Here is a 16,957-nt window from a genome sequence, read left to right on the forward strand (position 1 = left end):
TTACCAGATGAAATGGGTGGAAATTTGTAAAATTATGTTGCGTCAAAGGCCCCCAAAATAGGGACAAATTTTACACACTGCTGTTAAAACGTTTCTTAGAAACTGGGCAACTGTAAACAGCTACCAGTACTTACGTGCTCTCGACTTGATTGACAGCGGTAAATTATTTGGGCTTTCATTTCCTCATACAGCAAAATCTGTTGAAAGAAAAGTCACTTTAATGACAGAGTCGTCAGTGACACACACTTGCAAATTAACTTTACCATCATATTAAAGCATGAGAAGGGCTTGGGAATAGGCCGCTTTTCCTGCTCCGAACGTGGTTGTGATAATGCGTAAGTACCAAACACTTTTATTATTATTCACATTAAAAAATCCCTGGTGCCTTGGCTTGCCAACCTTCTAGGGGATAAGTCATTCAGTCATTATATCCTATATAAATAATCAACATAATTCAGTTCAGTTGCTTCTGATTCTTAAAGTGATAATACTCAAATAAAACAACTCTGATTTATATCTGTGTTTAATAAACCATAAGGTTTATAAGTCCTATTTTTTTTAAATAAAATAACTTTCTTCAATAGCCAAGTTGTAATATTACATCACAGATGTGTTGGATGTTGTAGAATTACAAAAAAACTTAAATTATCCACATTGTGTTGACTGTCATGTATATACTTCAACACTAAATTATTCATTTAACCTTGAAGAATACCATATCGATGTAACTTTTCTTTTTGTTTCCCCAATATATATATATATATATATATATTTGATTGCACTTACCAATAAATGCAGTAATATACCTTCAGTTGCACAATCCATGTTGGTGTAGCATACCATTAGTTTTGTAGTGCCTCTGTCTATAACACTGGCGTACTGCAGCATTTGTTTCTTCTTTTCACCTGGTTGTTTGACAGGTTCAACTTTTTGACTGGGACCAACTTACCAAATAAACTTGGGCCACGTCTAAGTACAGAGTTTGGTACTGTTGGTAACACTTCCTGTAAATTTTCATCTGCCAATATTATATGCCCATATTTTCTTATTATAGCTGCATTCTGCGTATACCATAACCGTTTGTAAAAACACAGATTTTAAAGGTTCACCATCCTTGTCTGGATGACCTGACATTACCTTTTGTGCCTTGATCTACCACACGTTAATAACTATATAATTTATATGGAGCATCTGAAAACTGTAATTATGTGCAGCTTTTATTAAACAATTTGTACATAATTTGTTCTGATGTTATCCTAGTCACCATTCATCACGTATGGGTCTAGGATCCGACATTGGATCTGAGCTGGCACTCTTAGACAACAGCTTAGCTCAAGCTCCTCCCCTCCCATAATGATCTGCTGCCCTCCAACCCCTCAAATCTCATTTGCTGCTTTTGCATGTAAGACACACATTGCTCAGCTCCTCAGGGTATTCCCTTACTTTGTGAGTAGGTGCGCTTCTTTTTGGAATTTTTTCTTCTTTTTAACTTAAATTTAACTTCTTAAACCTCTTCTATAGTTTTTGCCTAGTTTTTTGTTTAATTAATAAATCCTTTCATCCGTTTAGTTTTGGTGCCTTTATTTTGTTTTTTCTTAGAGCAGTTGTAATCCCTTTCTGGGGTGGTTCTTACTGGTTTTGGTTTCCTTGACTTCTGTTGCTTGTTTGGGTTTAGTTAATGTGTGTTTTCAGTTAGGACAAACTTTGGGATTTTGATTGTTGGCCTGTTTGTGGTTCTATCCTTCGGCTGTTCCCTTGGTTTTGGTTGCCTCAGCTTGTCTCCATGTTGGAGAAATCCTTAGGCTTCAAGAGGTGCTCATCATGTGGTCGGAAGATGCCTATCTCTGACTCGCAGGAGGAGTTCCTTTACTGTCTCCATGACAACCATCTGGAAGTTGAATGCGGCATTCAAACCCAGAGCCCTGGTCGACTGCTGGAACAAGCTCTTACTAAAAGACTTGGTTAAGGGAGGGGGTCCCCTGTTCAAAGAACCCTCGACCAAGTCGGGCCCCTCTGGCCATAAAAGAAAGGATCCCTCTTCTTCCTCTTCCTTAGGGGAGGTTCCTTCTAAGCTAGCCAGGCTGTCAGATCCCAGGTCCCCAGATCCGACTCCAGCCTTAGCTGTGTCGGATCCAAGGGCTTCCAGAGAGTCAACCCCCAGATCCAAGGCCTCTGGTTCTAGGTCTTTTGATCTGAGGGCCTTGGCCTCGACTCCTGCATCCAACGCTTCTAGTTCGAAGCATTTGAATCAGAGGAAGACCGCATTTGTCAGGGATCCAACCCTGTGGGATCTGAGGGATTCGAGATCTTCTTCCTCAGATTGTCACATTTCCTCAGACCCGATTCTGTCAGATCCGAGACCCTTGTGGGATCCCATTGTTGTGTAGGATTTTCCTTCAGTCTCTTCGAGAAGGGTCAGTTGTTTACCCCTCCATGCAGGGCCCATTCTCCAGACAGTATGAGAAGATCTTCGTGGTCCTGACATGGGTCTCCAGCTAGGTTCTGCATTTCCTCCCAATCCTCCAGGAGCATCCTGCCTGCCAACATGGACAGGATGATGTGGTCCTTTCTAAACAAATTGAGTCAGGGCTTTTGGCTTCCCTGGCCCATAGGCATAGGGAGCCTTCTCCTTCTTCTCACTTACCTTTTCCTTGTCCGACCTCCCAAAGATTGGACTCTGAGGGGCAGGTATGCTGCATAGAGGTGATGGGAATTTCTGGGACCTCTTTTGTCCCTACCCCTCATCAGGATCCATGGCCAGTTCTGTTTCCATTTTACTGGGACAGGTGAGGCCACTGGTCCGAGTTGTCGCCCCGGAGTCAGTGGAGTGCTGGTTCGGGCCTCTCTGACCATTCTCTGCCCCTTGGTGCTTCGGCGCTTGATAGCTCCAGACTGGCACTATCCAGAAGTTTGGGGGTTCTGGCAAGGTCTGCTCCCTCCTCTGTTGTGGTTTTATCAGCAGGGGAGGGGACCTCGTCCAGTCCGTTTGCGTTCTGGGCAGCGGAAAGATCCCTCTTTGCTGGCCTGTCTGACTCACCCTGCTCCTTCCTCAGAATTTGAGCAGACACCCTCATTCTGCTTCCAGTCTGCCTGTCAGGTCTAGCCTACAGGAGGGAGTTTCCCCCATAGGGGTCCCTTCCTCTTTCAAGTCTTCCCCTGATCCTTCCATGAAGGAAGTGCCTCAGAAGAGGACATGTAAAAGGAGACATCTGGACTCCCTTATGGCCATAGTCTGTCATGAAAGACATGGATGTTGATGAAGGGGATTGGGTCCCCATGGTCGCTGCCTGATGACGTCTCTTTGGAGACATACTGGAGATCCTTAAGGTCAAGGGCAGTTGTTCTGCCCAGCCCCCATCCTCTGAGGAAACTGTATTCATGGAGACTTTCGGCACGGGCCCATCTACCTCTTGGGTGTGCCCCCCCAGCTGACCCTTTAATCAACCTTATCACCAGCAGGGCCTGGAAGGTACCCGATACAGTGGAGCCAGTACCCAAAGAGCTGATAAATTTAAGTCCACCTTTGGACAAAGCCTTCTGGTTCAAGGCCGTTCCTGTTGATGCAGTTGTGGTGGCTGCCACCACCAAGAAAGAGTTGGAGCAGAGTTTATCTGTCTACCCTCCCAGCCATGAATTGAGAGTGTTGGGACAGATTTGGAAAGCGGGTGTTCGCATCAGGTTCTTTCAGCCTGCAAGCTTTGAACTGTTTGACCCATATTACCCATCTCTTGTTTCATTTATTGTAAATAATGCTTTTCATCATGATGGCCTTTGTTCGTAACATCTGTCCTTAAGGAAAAAAATATTTTTTTTACTATGAACACTTTCAGCATGCAAAAAATTCATAATGCATATTTCCTTGCTATTTTCCACTTAATTTGATTATTGTCATGAAATAAGAATATATCCAAAAATCATATTTCAAATTTCTGTGCATCAAATGAAAAATCCAAATTATTTTTTTATTAATGCTTCTCATATCATTATCAATGCTAATATTATCAAATCATCTGTAAAATGAAAGCGCTTTATAGGTACATAGGTTGGTACTAGGCTATCAGCCCTAGGGCCTATACAAGCCTAGCCATAACAATTCCCTGGCTATTTCTTCCCACACTATTTACTTCCATGGACCCATGTCTAGCAGGGCGACTGAAGTGATCCCCGGAGTGAATTTCCTTTCTTCCATCCAATTGTCAAGATACCTTTTGAAGCGGGCCACTCTGCTTGACATGTATGAGCAATCTATTCCAGAGTCTGAGGAGTCTCTGGGTCAGGAACCTATCTCTCCAGCATGTTTTGTTTATTGTGATGACTAGGTTTAGATCCCTGGAGCATGTGGCTCTGAGGGATTGGGATTTCTTTAAGTGTAGCATGTCCAACAGCTCTGGGTTTATTATTTTAAAATATTTCTATATGAGTTAATATATTCAGTTTCTAATTCTCACATAAATAATATTGCATGTGATGATGCAAATCCTGCACCCATTGCTGTAGCTTTGTTCTCTATATTAAATTGTTTATTACAACTAAAGTAATTATGGGTTGATGCAAATTCTACTAATTCTGTGATACAATTACTTTTTGACATGTCTCCTGACACTTTTTGCAAAGTGTGTAAGCCACATTTGTTTTATACTGCCATGTAGATCTTTCACATCACATGATAACCACAAGTCTTCCTTCCCATTCTGCATCCTTCATTTTATCAGTCATGTCAGCACTATCTAAAATAAAGAAATCAATTTTTTACATATGACCAAAGAATTTAATTCAAAACTCGCTCTAGAAGTTCCAATAAACCATTTATTCCTGGTACATTTGGTCTTCGTCCTGGATTATAGAAATTCTTATGTACCTTAGGAAGTACATAAAATACTTTCAGAAATATAACCACTCTGATTTATTTAAAAGTTTTTTTTTATTATTCTGATATTGCAAAATAGGATCATTGGGTAATTGTTCATAACAATTTAATTTATTTAATATATCTTTGCACATATTTTTATATTTTTCTTTATCCATAATAACATTAGAACACTTATCTGAAGGTTTTATCATTAGATTTTTTATTTTGTATATCTTTAAGGGCATTCCATTCTTGTTTTATAAGATTATATTTACTCGCCACTTAATGCATTTTCATATTCCTTAATCATTTCATTCAGTATTACATGAAAAAATATTAATGTTTACATTTGGGAAAGGAGGTAAAAATTCAGTTTTGCCTTTGATCATAAATTGTTGCATAAGATTATATATAGCCATGCTCATCTTCTTCACCGTTACTTTCATTGAACTCATAATCATATAATGACAAAAACCTTAATTCATCAATTTCATCAAATCTACTCAAACTATTAATTTCACCTTTATTTTGATATTTATCAAAATATACCTTCAACTATAGCTTTCTTAAATCTAAAGACAGTGAATTCAAAATCTGTTTGCTTAGGAATTAGTGTAGGTCAAATTTCAAGCCATTATATCAGATAATTTGCATTTGTTCAGTTATATATAATTAGACTAATTATGTCCAATGAACTAGTTTCATTCACTGTTCTTAAACATCTAATATACTCTTCAAGTTCAGTAAAAAAAATTGCCTGTGTTCTGAATTTACTGATTGTTTCATTGCCCTCTTCCTCTGACATGTCCCCCCCTGCATTGTTGAATTACTCCATGTACGGTATTTCAGTTTTTCACGAATTTCATTCTCTTTTTTGGGTACTTGTAATATTCAACACTCCTGCATATGTTCTGTTTGGTTGATTTGCTGCCATTTGCAGATGGTTCTGTTGTTCAGATCTCACCATTCAGGTATGTTCCCCATGGGTTTATATTACATAGTCGAAGTTCCGTAACTCCGAACACCTAATAGTCGAACCATTATGTTTGAAGTTACAGAACTTTGAGTATGTAAAAAAAAAAACCCTACACAATGGACAAAACAATAACTTGCACCCCCCCCACACACACACACACACACCGCCAGCTACTTAAATATACCAACTCCGAGATTGCACCACATTGAAGTGAATGAAAACCTCCGCTTACGGAGATTTCCATTCAAATGCTCAAATTTTTACAAATTCGAACGTATGGTCTCGACCATATGTGGTATGAACTTGTAAAAGTTCGACTACGTGATAGGAACCCGTTCCCCATGCATATTATCTGTAGGATCACTACTTTCCCCTGATGAACTGCTTCCTGTGCGAGAAGTACATTTTGCCATCATCTTCTCTATTGCTGTTTGTATATCTGGTTAAATCTAAAGTCCTTAGTGTCACATTCATATTTCTTTTTCTTAAATTCTATTTAGTCCGATTCCTTTTTGTTGATCTGTTTTACAGCTTGTGCATCGCTTCATGTGTTTAGTGCTGAGCTCATCATAAATATGTTTAATTTTTTCAGTTATTTTCCGCTGTTTGGTCTCATGTCTATCAATATTTGTAACCAAGTCATGGTGCATAAGTGTGTGCCAGCCATCCAGTGTTCCTGATATTGTGTCTCATCTGCACCAAAAGTGTTAGAAGGAGGTTTGTCTATACATAAAACCCTTGGTGAAATTCCCTTACTAACACATTTTTTTAAAGTTATAATGCAGATTCAGTTCCACTTGTAGTAGTTTGTTGTACAGTTTAATTTACGGACTCTTTTGTACCAGAACTTTTAAGTACCTGTAGTCCATATTAACAAAAAAATCCACAATTTTTTTGTGCCTCTCTGATATCCGTCTGTCTATTATAGGTCCAACAATGTAGTAGAAGTACAAACAACTTTAAATTATCCACATGGTGGTGGTAACTGTCATGTATATGCCTTGCCACTAAATTATTCATACAACCTTGACAAAAATCATAGAGATGCTGCATTCTTCTTTTTTTTTTTTTTTTTTTTGTTCCAGAGGTACTTTGCAGTCATACACCCCTTATGTACCGTGAAGCCTTGGTGCAATTTGGGCATACATTGGATGTATGACATGAGAGGAAGATGCCTAGACTTTTGTATCCTGTCCGGCTCTTTGTTTATCACTGACAGGATATCCCAATGATTAATAATACTGCAGGAGTGATTAGTCAGTCACCTACTGTTTGAGTTATTACTCAACTGCACTTTCTAGTCTTTTCTAAAAGTATGCCAGTCTGGCTGTGCTGCTTTCTGAATAATATATTTGCTGAAGGAATTGTGTCCAGTCTGCCACTGTAGGAAGCATCTTCTGATGCTGCCATCCTTATGGGGCTCTCGCTGTCTCGGATTTCCTTTGAGCCTTTCAGTATCTTATAACATTTGATTTGCCTAAGAGATGTGGCTCAGTATACTCTAACGTTTTGATAACACTAGTATGTTCCAAAGTTTGTTATAACCACTCCAGAGTATGTACCTACCACCCCAGATACCATTTTATCTGAAGCTGATCTTTTGATAGTCTTTACCCAGAAGCTATAGTGTGGTTAACTCAAACATGTCAACAAAGTCTGTATGTAATGCTTTCAATGCATGTCTGTCTAGTTGCCTACCAGGGAAGCTGAAAGCATCCAAAGTAAGGATTTTAAGTTAACCTTGGTAGCATTAAAAAGACTTGAGAAACTCTTTATTACTTATACTCTAGGTTCTGTCCCGTCAAACACTGTAAACTGAAAAAAATTACCTGTAAGCCAAGATATTGTTCAGCCATTGTCAAAGAATAAGCTGAGGCTATATCTTCTTCTTTTGGCTTTTCTCAGTTAGGGGTTGCCACAGCGGATCACCTGTCCGCTCATGATTGGCAGTGGAGTTTTTACAGTGTCGAGTTGCCAGCCCGGCGCCCAACCTTCCACAGTAGGCACACACATACACACACTCACACCTAGGGCCAATTTAGAATGTCCAATCCACCTACAGCATGTCTTTGGGATGTCGGAGGAAACCGGAGCACCTGGAGGAAACCCACGCGACCACAGGGAGGACATACAGACTCTATACAGAAGGCACCCCAGCCGAGGATTGAACCAGAGAACCTCTTGCTGTGAGGCGACAACTGTAACCGCTGCACCACCGTGGCCACCCAAACTGAGGCTATATGCGAGGAATTATTTTCCCTCAAAAGAGACTGAGGAAAGTACTGGTTGTTGAGTCCAGGCACTGTACATCATAATACAATAAGCAGATTACTGAGTTCTTTACTTTGCACTACACAGTACTGCAGCCTTATTTCTGAAGTTTAGCATTTATCCACAAATTCTTCCATTTTTAAAAAGGAAGCTTGTTTAAAAAGTACAGTTAAGTGTATCACAGTTCTTTTAAGCTTAATATTAAAAAACAAGCTGTTGAAGTATAGCACTTTACCTAAAACATTGTGTTTTAAATCTTGAAGCACTCTAAATTAGTTTCACTGTTTTGTATTAAAAGCTACCTAGTGTTATATATAGTGTCATTTCTTTAATGTAGATTTATGTTAACAGAACAACTCAAAATGTGTGTCTAAGCATTTTACCTAGTAATTTTTAACTTTTGATTAAAGGAGTGTCAGAATCTTAATTTTGATTATAAAAAAGTAGGACAGTCCAGAACGCATACTGTTCAACTGTTGCACACAGAAATATGTTACCCCAAGAAAAAAAGTGCCTGCAGGTCTCTTATCACTTACTTAACGATCTGTTTTGAAGACTCCAATGTATAATATTCTGTGAGACTTTTTTAAAGGTGTGGTTTGAGCATAGTAGGGTTCAAGGCTGTTTATGTAGTACTGGACTAGCATTTTCCATGAGTGCAAGATTACTGTGCCTGTACCTGTTCCTTTATTTGTGTAACAGTGTCTTCTTGTCTTGTTAGATCTACAGAAGACTGCTTGGTGCTTATCTGCTGTGGGTTATATGAACTTTTACGTGGCATTCTACTCCTCTTGCCAGATGTTATGTTAGGAGAAGTATTGGATAAACTAATTCAGCCAGATGCTTTGATAGTCCTTGTCAACCATCCATCTCCTCTAATACAACAGGGAGTTATCAAAGTAAGTGCAATAAAACTTTTCAGCTTAAACATCTTTCTAGTAAAGTTTAAAAGCATGTACAGAAAAAGTATAGAAAAAAGCATGCTTGCAAGTTCAGAGAGTACACTTTGCAATGAATATGTAACAAAAGTAAATAGATACAGCAGTGTGTTTAACATATTTTGTTCACTAGGATTTTTTTCCTGAGGTCATCTGCAAAGTACTCCTCTCACTACAGTAATTTACAGGTTATACAAGTGCCAGCCTCGCTGTTTCAGTGTGTGATTTTCAACAGTCACTTTTAAATTCCCTGTTTTACAAAGAGCAGACTTCTTAAATATTTAAATTAATTAAACTAGTTATTTCAAGAGAAAAATAAAGCAAGATAAATTAAGATATGGGAGGATGTAGCGAAGAATAAAACAAAGACCAAGGAGAAGGCATAGTGAGTCCTTTATGATGGCACAGACAAAAGGAGAGGGCTAGAATTAGAGTTTATATAACTGATTGAAGTAATGTTTTCAGTAGTTAATATGGAGTCCAGCCATTTAAGTTACAGTGTTCCACTGCTAAAAATGTTTTTAAAATTGTTTTAATATGTTTTAGCTGTGTCTCCCTCAGTGACAATCAGACCTTCCCTTTTTTCTCATTTGTTCCTTCCCTGAGAAGTGGGAGATGGGATTACTGGCAGCATCCTGTAGTGGACTAGAAATTTTTTTATACTGCTGCTACCCCTTGTAATCAGAAAGAAAGAAAGGCATAATTCCCACTGTGCTGAGCCATGCCACTGTACCTAAGCAGTTATAAAGTTCTGAGAAGCAAATTCTGAATTCATGTTGCTCAAAACTAGTAAATGTATAACAAAAAAAAAAGTCTGAAAAAGCTTTAAAACATGCATGTTCACCTACCTATATTTACTCCCTATGTGGCTGAAATATTATCAGATCATTTTTCCTTCACAGCACAAACCCGATCACACATCCCATAGTGAAAAATGAAAATATTACCAGCAGCTACCTCACTCCATTAGTTGCCTTCACCAAGTACAGTTGCTGATAGTCTAAAGGTAAACATTTAACAGAGGTTTGACAACTGCTGCAGACAAATGTGCATACTCTTCATTAGATCACTGTTGAATTAACCATAGCTGTATGGGATGTATCCTGCCAAGTATAGGATTTCTGGCCAGTCTACAAAACTTTGGGCTCCTTCCCTGTGCATCATATGTCCAATCTTATAACCGAGTATATGCTGGTATAAAAGGCTCTCCAAAAATCAGAACTTTCGTGCTGTATGTATACTTGTACAGACTTTACGTCTGTTTAGTAACCCATGTTTCTGCAGTATTTCCTTTTTTTTGTGGAAAATTTTATGTGAAACTGCTTATATTTGTCAGGAAAATAAATGTGTGGCAGACAGATTCCGTACAAGGATGCCATTATTTTTGTGTTTTGTATATTTAGAGCATTGACACTATACATGGTCATGTCAGATTTGCCTTTTGTTTATTCCCTGTACCATAAGCAGTATGCAAAATTCCCTTAACTTGAGCCATGAGAGACTGTAGCGACTGACTCCCATTTGGCAGACCTCCTGTAAAATAGGTTGCTGAAAAAGCCTGGACTTCCCACATCTTTTCTATTATCTGGGACTGGCGAATCAGTTGAGGTACTTTTGCAGCCCTCAAACAGTCACTCCTGCTCTCTCCTGTCCCTCTAACATGATTCCTCTGAGGTTAGCTAAGGCCAAGGATTTAAGCACGCCCTATCAGACTGTATGTCAGGCTGCTGACAAGAAGAGAAAAATGTAGAATTGTTGCCAGTGTGAGGAAGATATTCACAAAGTTTTGATGAGGGCAAACATAGCCAGATTCCTTATGGAGGGTCCAGCCTTTGAGTTCTACCCCTAAATCTTTAAGGCTGGCGATCATGTAAAAATATAACTCAAAAGACAAAACATTTGTCCCCTCTTTCCACCACCTCTATGCCAAAAGCTATTGAAGGAAACTAGTTCAGTTTTTTCCCCAAGGCCTGTTTAAGGCAATACAGTCTTTCCAGTCTTGTCTTCCCGTTTTTACCCCAGTTAAGATAATGAGAATCCCCCCTCTTCCTCAGAAGGAGAGGATCATTCTGTGATAAATCTTGAGGTCTGGACTACACGTCACAGTTATTCTCTCCTATTCCTTGTGAGTTTAAAACCAATGAGACACAAACTGTAAGATGAAAGAATATTTCAAGTGGGATGGTAAGGAGGTGTCAGAATCTCAGAAGGGATATGAGGGGAAAGTTGATGCAAGGAGTCAAACAACTCTTTGTCCATGCCCCTGAATATCAGATTAATTGCCCTTCTTCCTCTGGTCATTTTTTTCTAAAGCATTTTAAACCATAGGTTCATAGGTAGGTACTAGGCTATCGGCAGGTTCATAGGTAGGTACTAGGCTATCGGCCCAAGGGCCTACGTAAGCCTAGCCAACAAGGTTCTCTGGCTTACGCCACCCAAGAAAGTTATTTTCCTGTGCCACTGTCCAGCAGAGACACAGAAGTGATCCCCAGGGTGTATTTCCTATTTCCCATCCACTCATCAAGATTTTTCTTGAAGAGTGCTAATGAAGATCTTTGCTTGACATAGATGGGTAGCCTATTCCAGAGTATGGGAAGTCTCTGGGACAGGAATCTATCCCTCCAGCATGTCCTGTTTATTGTGGTGACAAGGTTTAGGTCCCTAGAGCGTGTAGCTCAGAGGGTTTGGGATTTCTTTAGGTGTAGCATGTCCAACAGCTCTGGGTTTGACATAGCTTTATATGTTAGGCAGAGATCACCTCAGAGTAGGCGATATGCTACGGAGCAAAAACCTTCCAAACAAAAATAGAAGAAGAAATGTCAGTGAGACTCAAAAAGAGGTGATAGATTCCCAAGAGCACTGCTTTCAAAAGAAGTCTCAATGGCTACTATCTCTCCCCAGCTGTTCTTTCCAAATTCCAAGAAATCTCTCTCCTGCTGCATGCTGTCTTCATGACTAGAGACAGATTACTTCAGATGCCTGGCTTCTAAATATAATCCAGAATAGTTAGAGACTGCAGTGGTCATCCCTTCCATCTCAGTCAGGGATCTCTCTTCCTCCAGAAAATCAAATCCAACTGTTTTCTGAAATCCTGCCTCAGTTCCAAAGAGGTGAAGGCTTTTATTTAAGAATGTTCCTGGTTCCCATAAAGGAGAGCACTTAGAAAGCAATTTTGGACATTTAAAAGCTAAACACCTTTCTTTTGGTCCAAAAATTCAGGATGCTTATTTTACAAACTCTATTTTGTCGTCCGTTTTCCAAGGCCTTTCCTGTCACTCTAGACCTCAGAGATACTTACCTGCACACACCAGTTCATAAAAAGGACATACATTGCACAAGATTCTTGCACTGGGAGTGTATGTTTAGTTTACATTTTTCCTTATGGTCTTTCTACTGCTGCAAGAGTTTTCATAAAGTACCTAGCAGTGGTCATAGCCTTTTGCAGACTTCAGAAAATCCATATTTTACCACTTCATACCTCTCAATCTCTTAGAGCAAGAAATCTGGAAAAAGCCATAAATGAAAGTGGGACAAAGGCCCAAAAATAGGGACAATTTTTAAATATTGCTTTTACAAACTTAGAAAGTTGATAGAATAACAGGTTTTGCATTAGCATGAATTCTCTGAAGGGTATGAAGTCTGAAACACAAATGTCTGTCTTTATTTTCTAACTTCATTCTTTAATGTTTGCCACTAATTTACCAGAAAACCAATATTTTATGAAAAATGGACCAAAAATATGAGGCAAAAATCTGGACATTCTATGAAAATCTGTACAGTTGAGAGGTATGTTTCCCATGTTTGGATGATTGCCTCATTTCAGCTCCTTCTAAGGTACTCTAGCAGCTCAGTTCAGTATTGATCTTTCTAATAGCCTGAGTTTCAAATTAAATCTGAAAAAATCTTTGTTTAAACCCCAGTCATAGGTTAATGTTTCTAGGGGATATGCTAGACGCATGTGTCTCTTCACTGTTCACCTCCCTTCAGACAAAGTGTTATCTTTTCAGCTTCACTTCATGAACCTGGCCCATCAATGTCCACTGCAAGAGAGTTTCTGAAAAATCTGTATTACCTATCTTTGTCCATCCTAATGGTATTGTTTGACAGACTATACGCAAGGAAAATCCTGGGGTACCTCAAAATCAGTCTGGGTTTTGCGTCATCATCCCTTATACTTTCAAATTTCAGTGCTCCACTTCATCAGGAAGGAACTACTATGGTGGGCAATCAAGTCTTACTAAATCTAGACCTCCTATTTTCTCATGGGATCATAAGAATTTGCTAGGCTAACAGCTCTGGAGTCTTTTTAAGCCTAGCCATTCACTCAACTAAACTAGAACAGCTTTGGTATATGCCTGTGCTTTAGGGCATCTGCAGGCTGCCCTTGTCCATTAAGGACACAGGTGACAAACGAGAGGTGAATTTGTGATTTCCCCATCCATTGATCTAAACTGCATTTCAGTGGGCTTAAGAAATAGGTCTGCTTTACATGAATGGGTAGTCTGTTCCAGAGAAGGGGTAATCTCTGAGACACATACCTATTCCTCCAACATATTTTATGTCACAGAGAAGGTTTAGATCCCTGGCTTTGGTAATTCTAGTGCTGTTTGTTTTGCTATTATGCAGCAAATCCATCGGGGCTGGATCAAAGAATGCCTTGTAGGTTAAACATAGATCGCCCCTCAGTAGTATGTAGGAGACCGAGTACAGAGACATGACTTAAAAGAGGTCCTTACAGGAGATGTTATTTATACCCTGTATTGTTTTAGTGAGGAACCTGTGGCCGTTCCAGCTGTTTCAAATGCTATGCCAAAGGGCACATGATTATTGGTCTAATGAGGGCTGAGTATAGTGGCACTGTGATCTTCTTAAATCTGGTTACCATGCTCTTACTTATAAGCTGTGCCATGCAGAAGGATTTTCTTACCACCATGGACACATGGTTATCTGAGTTCAGCTTGTTGTCAACCTAAGTCCCAAGTCCATTACCACAGGGTCTACTGTAAGGAGCATGTTGTCAGTGCTGTAATTTGCAGGGGTAGTCATCTTTCCAAAGGATTATAATTATGCAGTTTTTTTTTGCAATGAATTTTAGGCCATGGCTATGGCACCAGTCTGTGTCAGACATCCTGGAAATTATCTACATTTTTGGAGGATTCGTTTGTACCCAGTTTGCCTTCGTCAGCAAATTTGGTCAGCCAGAGGTTTTCTTTTTCTGCCTTGACCTCAGAGAGGTATATTTCGAACAGGAGATGTCCCGGTATTGAGCTTTGCGGGACACCATTAGTAGCAGGCTTCTTGGTAGAGGTGGATTTTCCCCTTCTCCTGCTCACTCATTCAGAACAAACTCTGTGGACTTTGCATGTGGGCAATCTCTCAAAGTTCAGAGGAGATGTGGGAACCTCTTTTCTGGAACAAGCATATAAATCTGAAGGAGATGATAGCTCTAATAAATGCTATTAAAGCTTTAAGTCAGCTGTGGATCTCTGACCCCCAGTTAATGATAACAGGCAACACCATCATGATATGATATATAAACGAACAAGGGGGAATAATGTCATACCCTGTGCACAGACTAGGCATCATTGCTTGGGAACTGGTAATGCAAAGCAGCCTCACTTTTCAAGCCACATACATTTCATCCAAGCTGAACACAGTAGCAGACACTGTTCAGGATAGGCCCTCACAAGTAGATGCTGCACTCAGAGATCTTCTGGGAGATTGTCCATCTCTGGGAACTCCCCAAGTAGATCTGTTTGCCTCCTGTCTCAACAGAAAATCTGTTCTACGACACCTTATAAAAAAGACCTGGAAAGCAGGCACATTTTCTTTCTCATGATCTGGAATGTTCCTCTATGCTCTCCCCCTTTCCTGTGATATCTAAAGATCAAGCTGGGCTTGCCAAAGATGCTTCTGGTGACTCCTTTCAGACCGAGACAAGACTGAGACAACACTGGATGTTCTTCATCTCACATTGCTGCAGTCCTTACATATGGGTAGTCCGCTGTCCTCGGTCGGCCCGAATACCAAAGTATTAGGCTGACGTCGGTCATGGGCGCCTAGATCTGACATCAGAGCATCAGGGTATAAAAGCGCATGACCGACGTCATATCCTCAGTCTTTTTTGCTGCATGGTCCGATGCAGAAGCAGCGTTGCAAGTGCCGTTCGGCGTTCTGAAATTTTCGTATTCTGAGTTTCAGACCGAAACCAAGTTGGGCTAAGTACCCCGTTGGGGAATATTTTAGTTTTTTCTTGCCTCAGTTAATTCCGGATGTCAGAAAAAGTGAATAATTGTATTTCTTGTGGGAAACAGATACCGCATAGGGATTACCACTCTCTTTGTATTCCTTGTTTGGGACCTGAGCACGACGTAGTCGGGTGTCGCTTTTTTAATTTTGCAAGATGTGGCCTCTCAGGAGTCAGGCCAGGCTGAGGGGGCCTCTCAGGTTGCTGTTCTCCCTTCCTTGCCTAAGGTAGTTAGGCCTTCTCCTTCTGTCTCTAGGGCTCCTTCCAAGAGCAGGCCTGGTTTGCCTTCCACGGGTGTCAGTCCTAGTTCTGCAGGTTCTGTGCCTAAAAAACACATGCTTAAAATGGCAGAAGATTTAATTTCTTTAATCAGAGGTTCTATGCCCCCTCCTGATAAGAGACCTAGGGTGGAACCAGAGGTGGAAAGTTTGGAGCAGGCTTCAGATTACTCAGAGTCTTCGGCTGAAGACATTCAGGATTTTCCTCCTTATTCTGATTCAGATGCAGAGGATTCCACTCCTTCTGCTTCTCCTCCAGAGGATTTTTCTTTTTCAGAAACCCTGCATTCTATGAGGGAACATTTTAAATGGGAAGGTCAGGATTTCTCAGATTCCCGAAAGAGGCTTAGGGAATTTTTGTTTTTACCACAACATAGGCCCTTGGCTATACCTCCTGTTTTGGATGTTGTTCAAGACGTTTTCTCCGAGGCTTCCCTTAATCCAGACTCTCTGCCTCCTGCGCCAGTTAAGCCAGATAGGTATTACAGAGTACCTGAGGCTCATAAATATCTGTATAAGAGTCCAGGGGCTGACCCAGAAACTATTAGCCAGGGACCTAAGTTGTGTCAGGGCTTCTGTTGTAAAGAATCCAGTTCCTATAGATAAAGATGCTAGAGCTTTGGATAGATGGGGTAAGAAAGTGTATACCTCTTCCACTTTAGCAATGAGGGCTTTGAATTGCCAGTTTCATATGTTGAAGTATCAGAATTTTCTCCTTTCTCAACTAAAATCTAAAGTAGATGCTTTGGCAGAGGGCATAGAATGTAAAGAATTACAGGATTTGGTACATGCTTCTGAACAGGTGGGTAAGCATTCTTTGCAGTGTGGTTTCGATGCTTTACAGGCTTCTTCCAGGGTGGCTGCCACTGGTTCAGTTATTCGCAGGCACGCCTGGCTTAAGGATCAGAATTTGTCAGAGCATGTTAAAACTAGAATTTTGGATGCTCCTTTACAGTCTGAAGTTTTGTTTGGTTCTCCTGTGGAGTCTGTCTTGAAGAAAATGGAAGACAAGGCTAAGTCTATGCAGACTGTTAAAGATTTTTTGCAGGTGCAGCCTCCTAAGTTTAGCAGGAATTGGCCTACTAAGGGATTGGCTTATCCTTCTTCTGATTTACAGTCTAGGGGTAGATCTAGACGTGGTAAGGGCAGAGCTCAGAGTTCTTTCAGGCCTAGAACATGGAGTTCACCTGCACAATCTACAGGTGAGGGCTGGGGCCAGTCCTTTCGTAAACAGGCCCAATGACCTGCATCTTCAGCTGCCAAATCCTTCCTGTCTGGCAGCTCCTTTGGGAGGAAAGTTGGCACTCTTCAAGCAAAACTGGCTTTTAATCACCCAGGACAAATGGGTGTTGGACATTATAGACCGAGGCTACAAGTTTTATTTCCATACAGTGCCTC

At 40.4% G+C, this 16,957-nt stretch overlaps 1 protein-coding gene across 1 annotated transcript in view; it reads left to right on the forward strand.

The window, feature by feature from the left end:
* Positions 1-16,957, forward strand: part of LYST (lysosomal trafficking regulator) — a 3,825,950-nt gene that overhangs the window by 1,695,528 nt on the left and 2,113,465 nt on the right. The window contains exon 23 of the mRNA XM_044075805.1: positions 8,818-8,995. Coding sequence (XP_043931740.1) covers positions 8,818-8,995 — 178 coding nt within the window. The remainder of the gene's footprint in view (positions 1-8,817; positions 8,996-16,957) is intronic.

Source organism: Protopterus annectens, chromosome 1.part1 (assembly GCF_019279795.1).
Source record: "Protopterus annectens isolate FY-2018-M chromosome 1.part1, PAN1.0, whole genome shotgun sequence".
Lineage (NCBI taxonomy): Eukaryota > Metazoa > Chordata > Ceratodontiformes > Protopteridae > Protopterus > Protopterus annectens.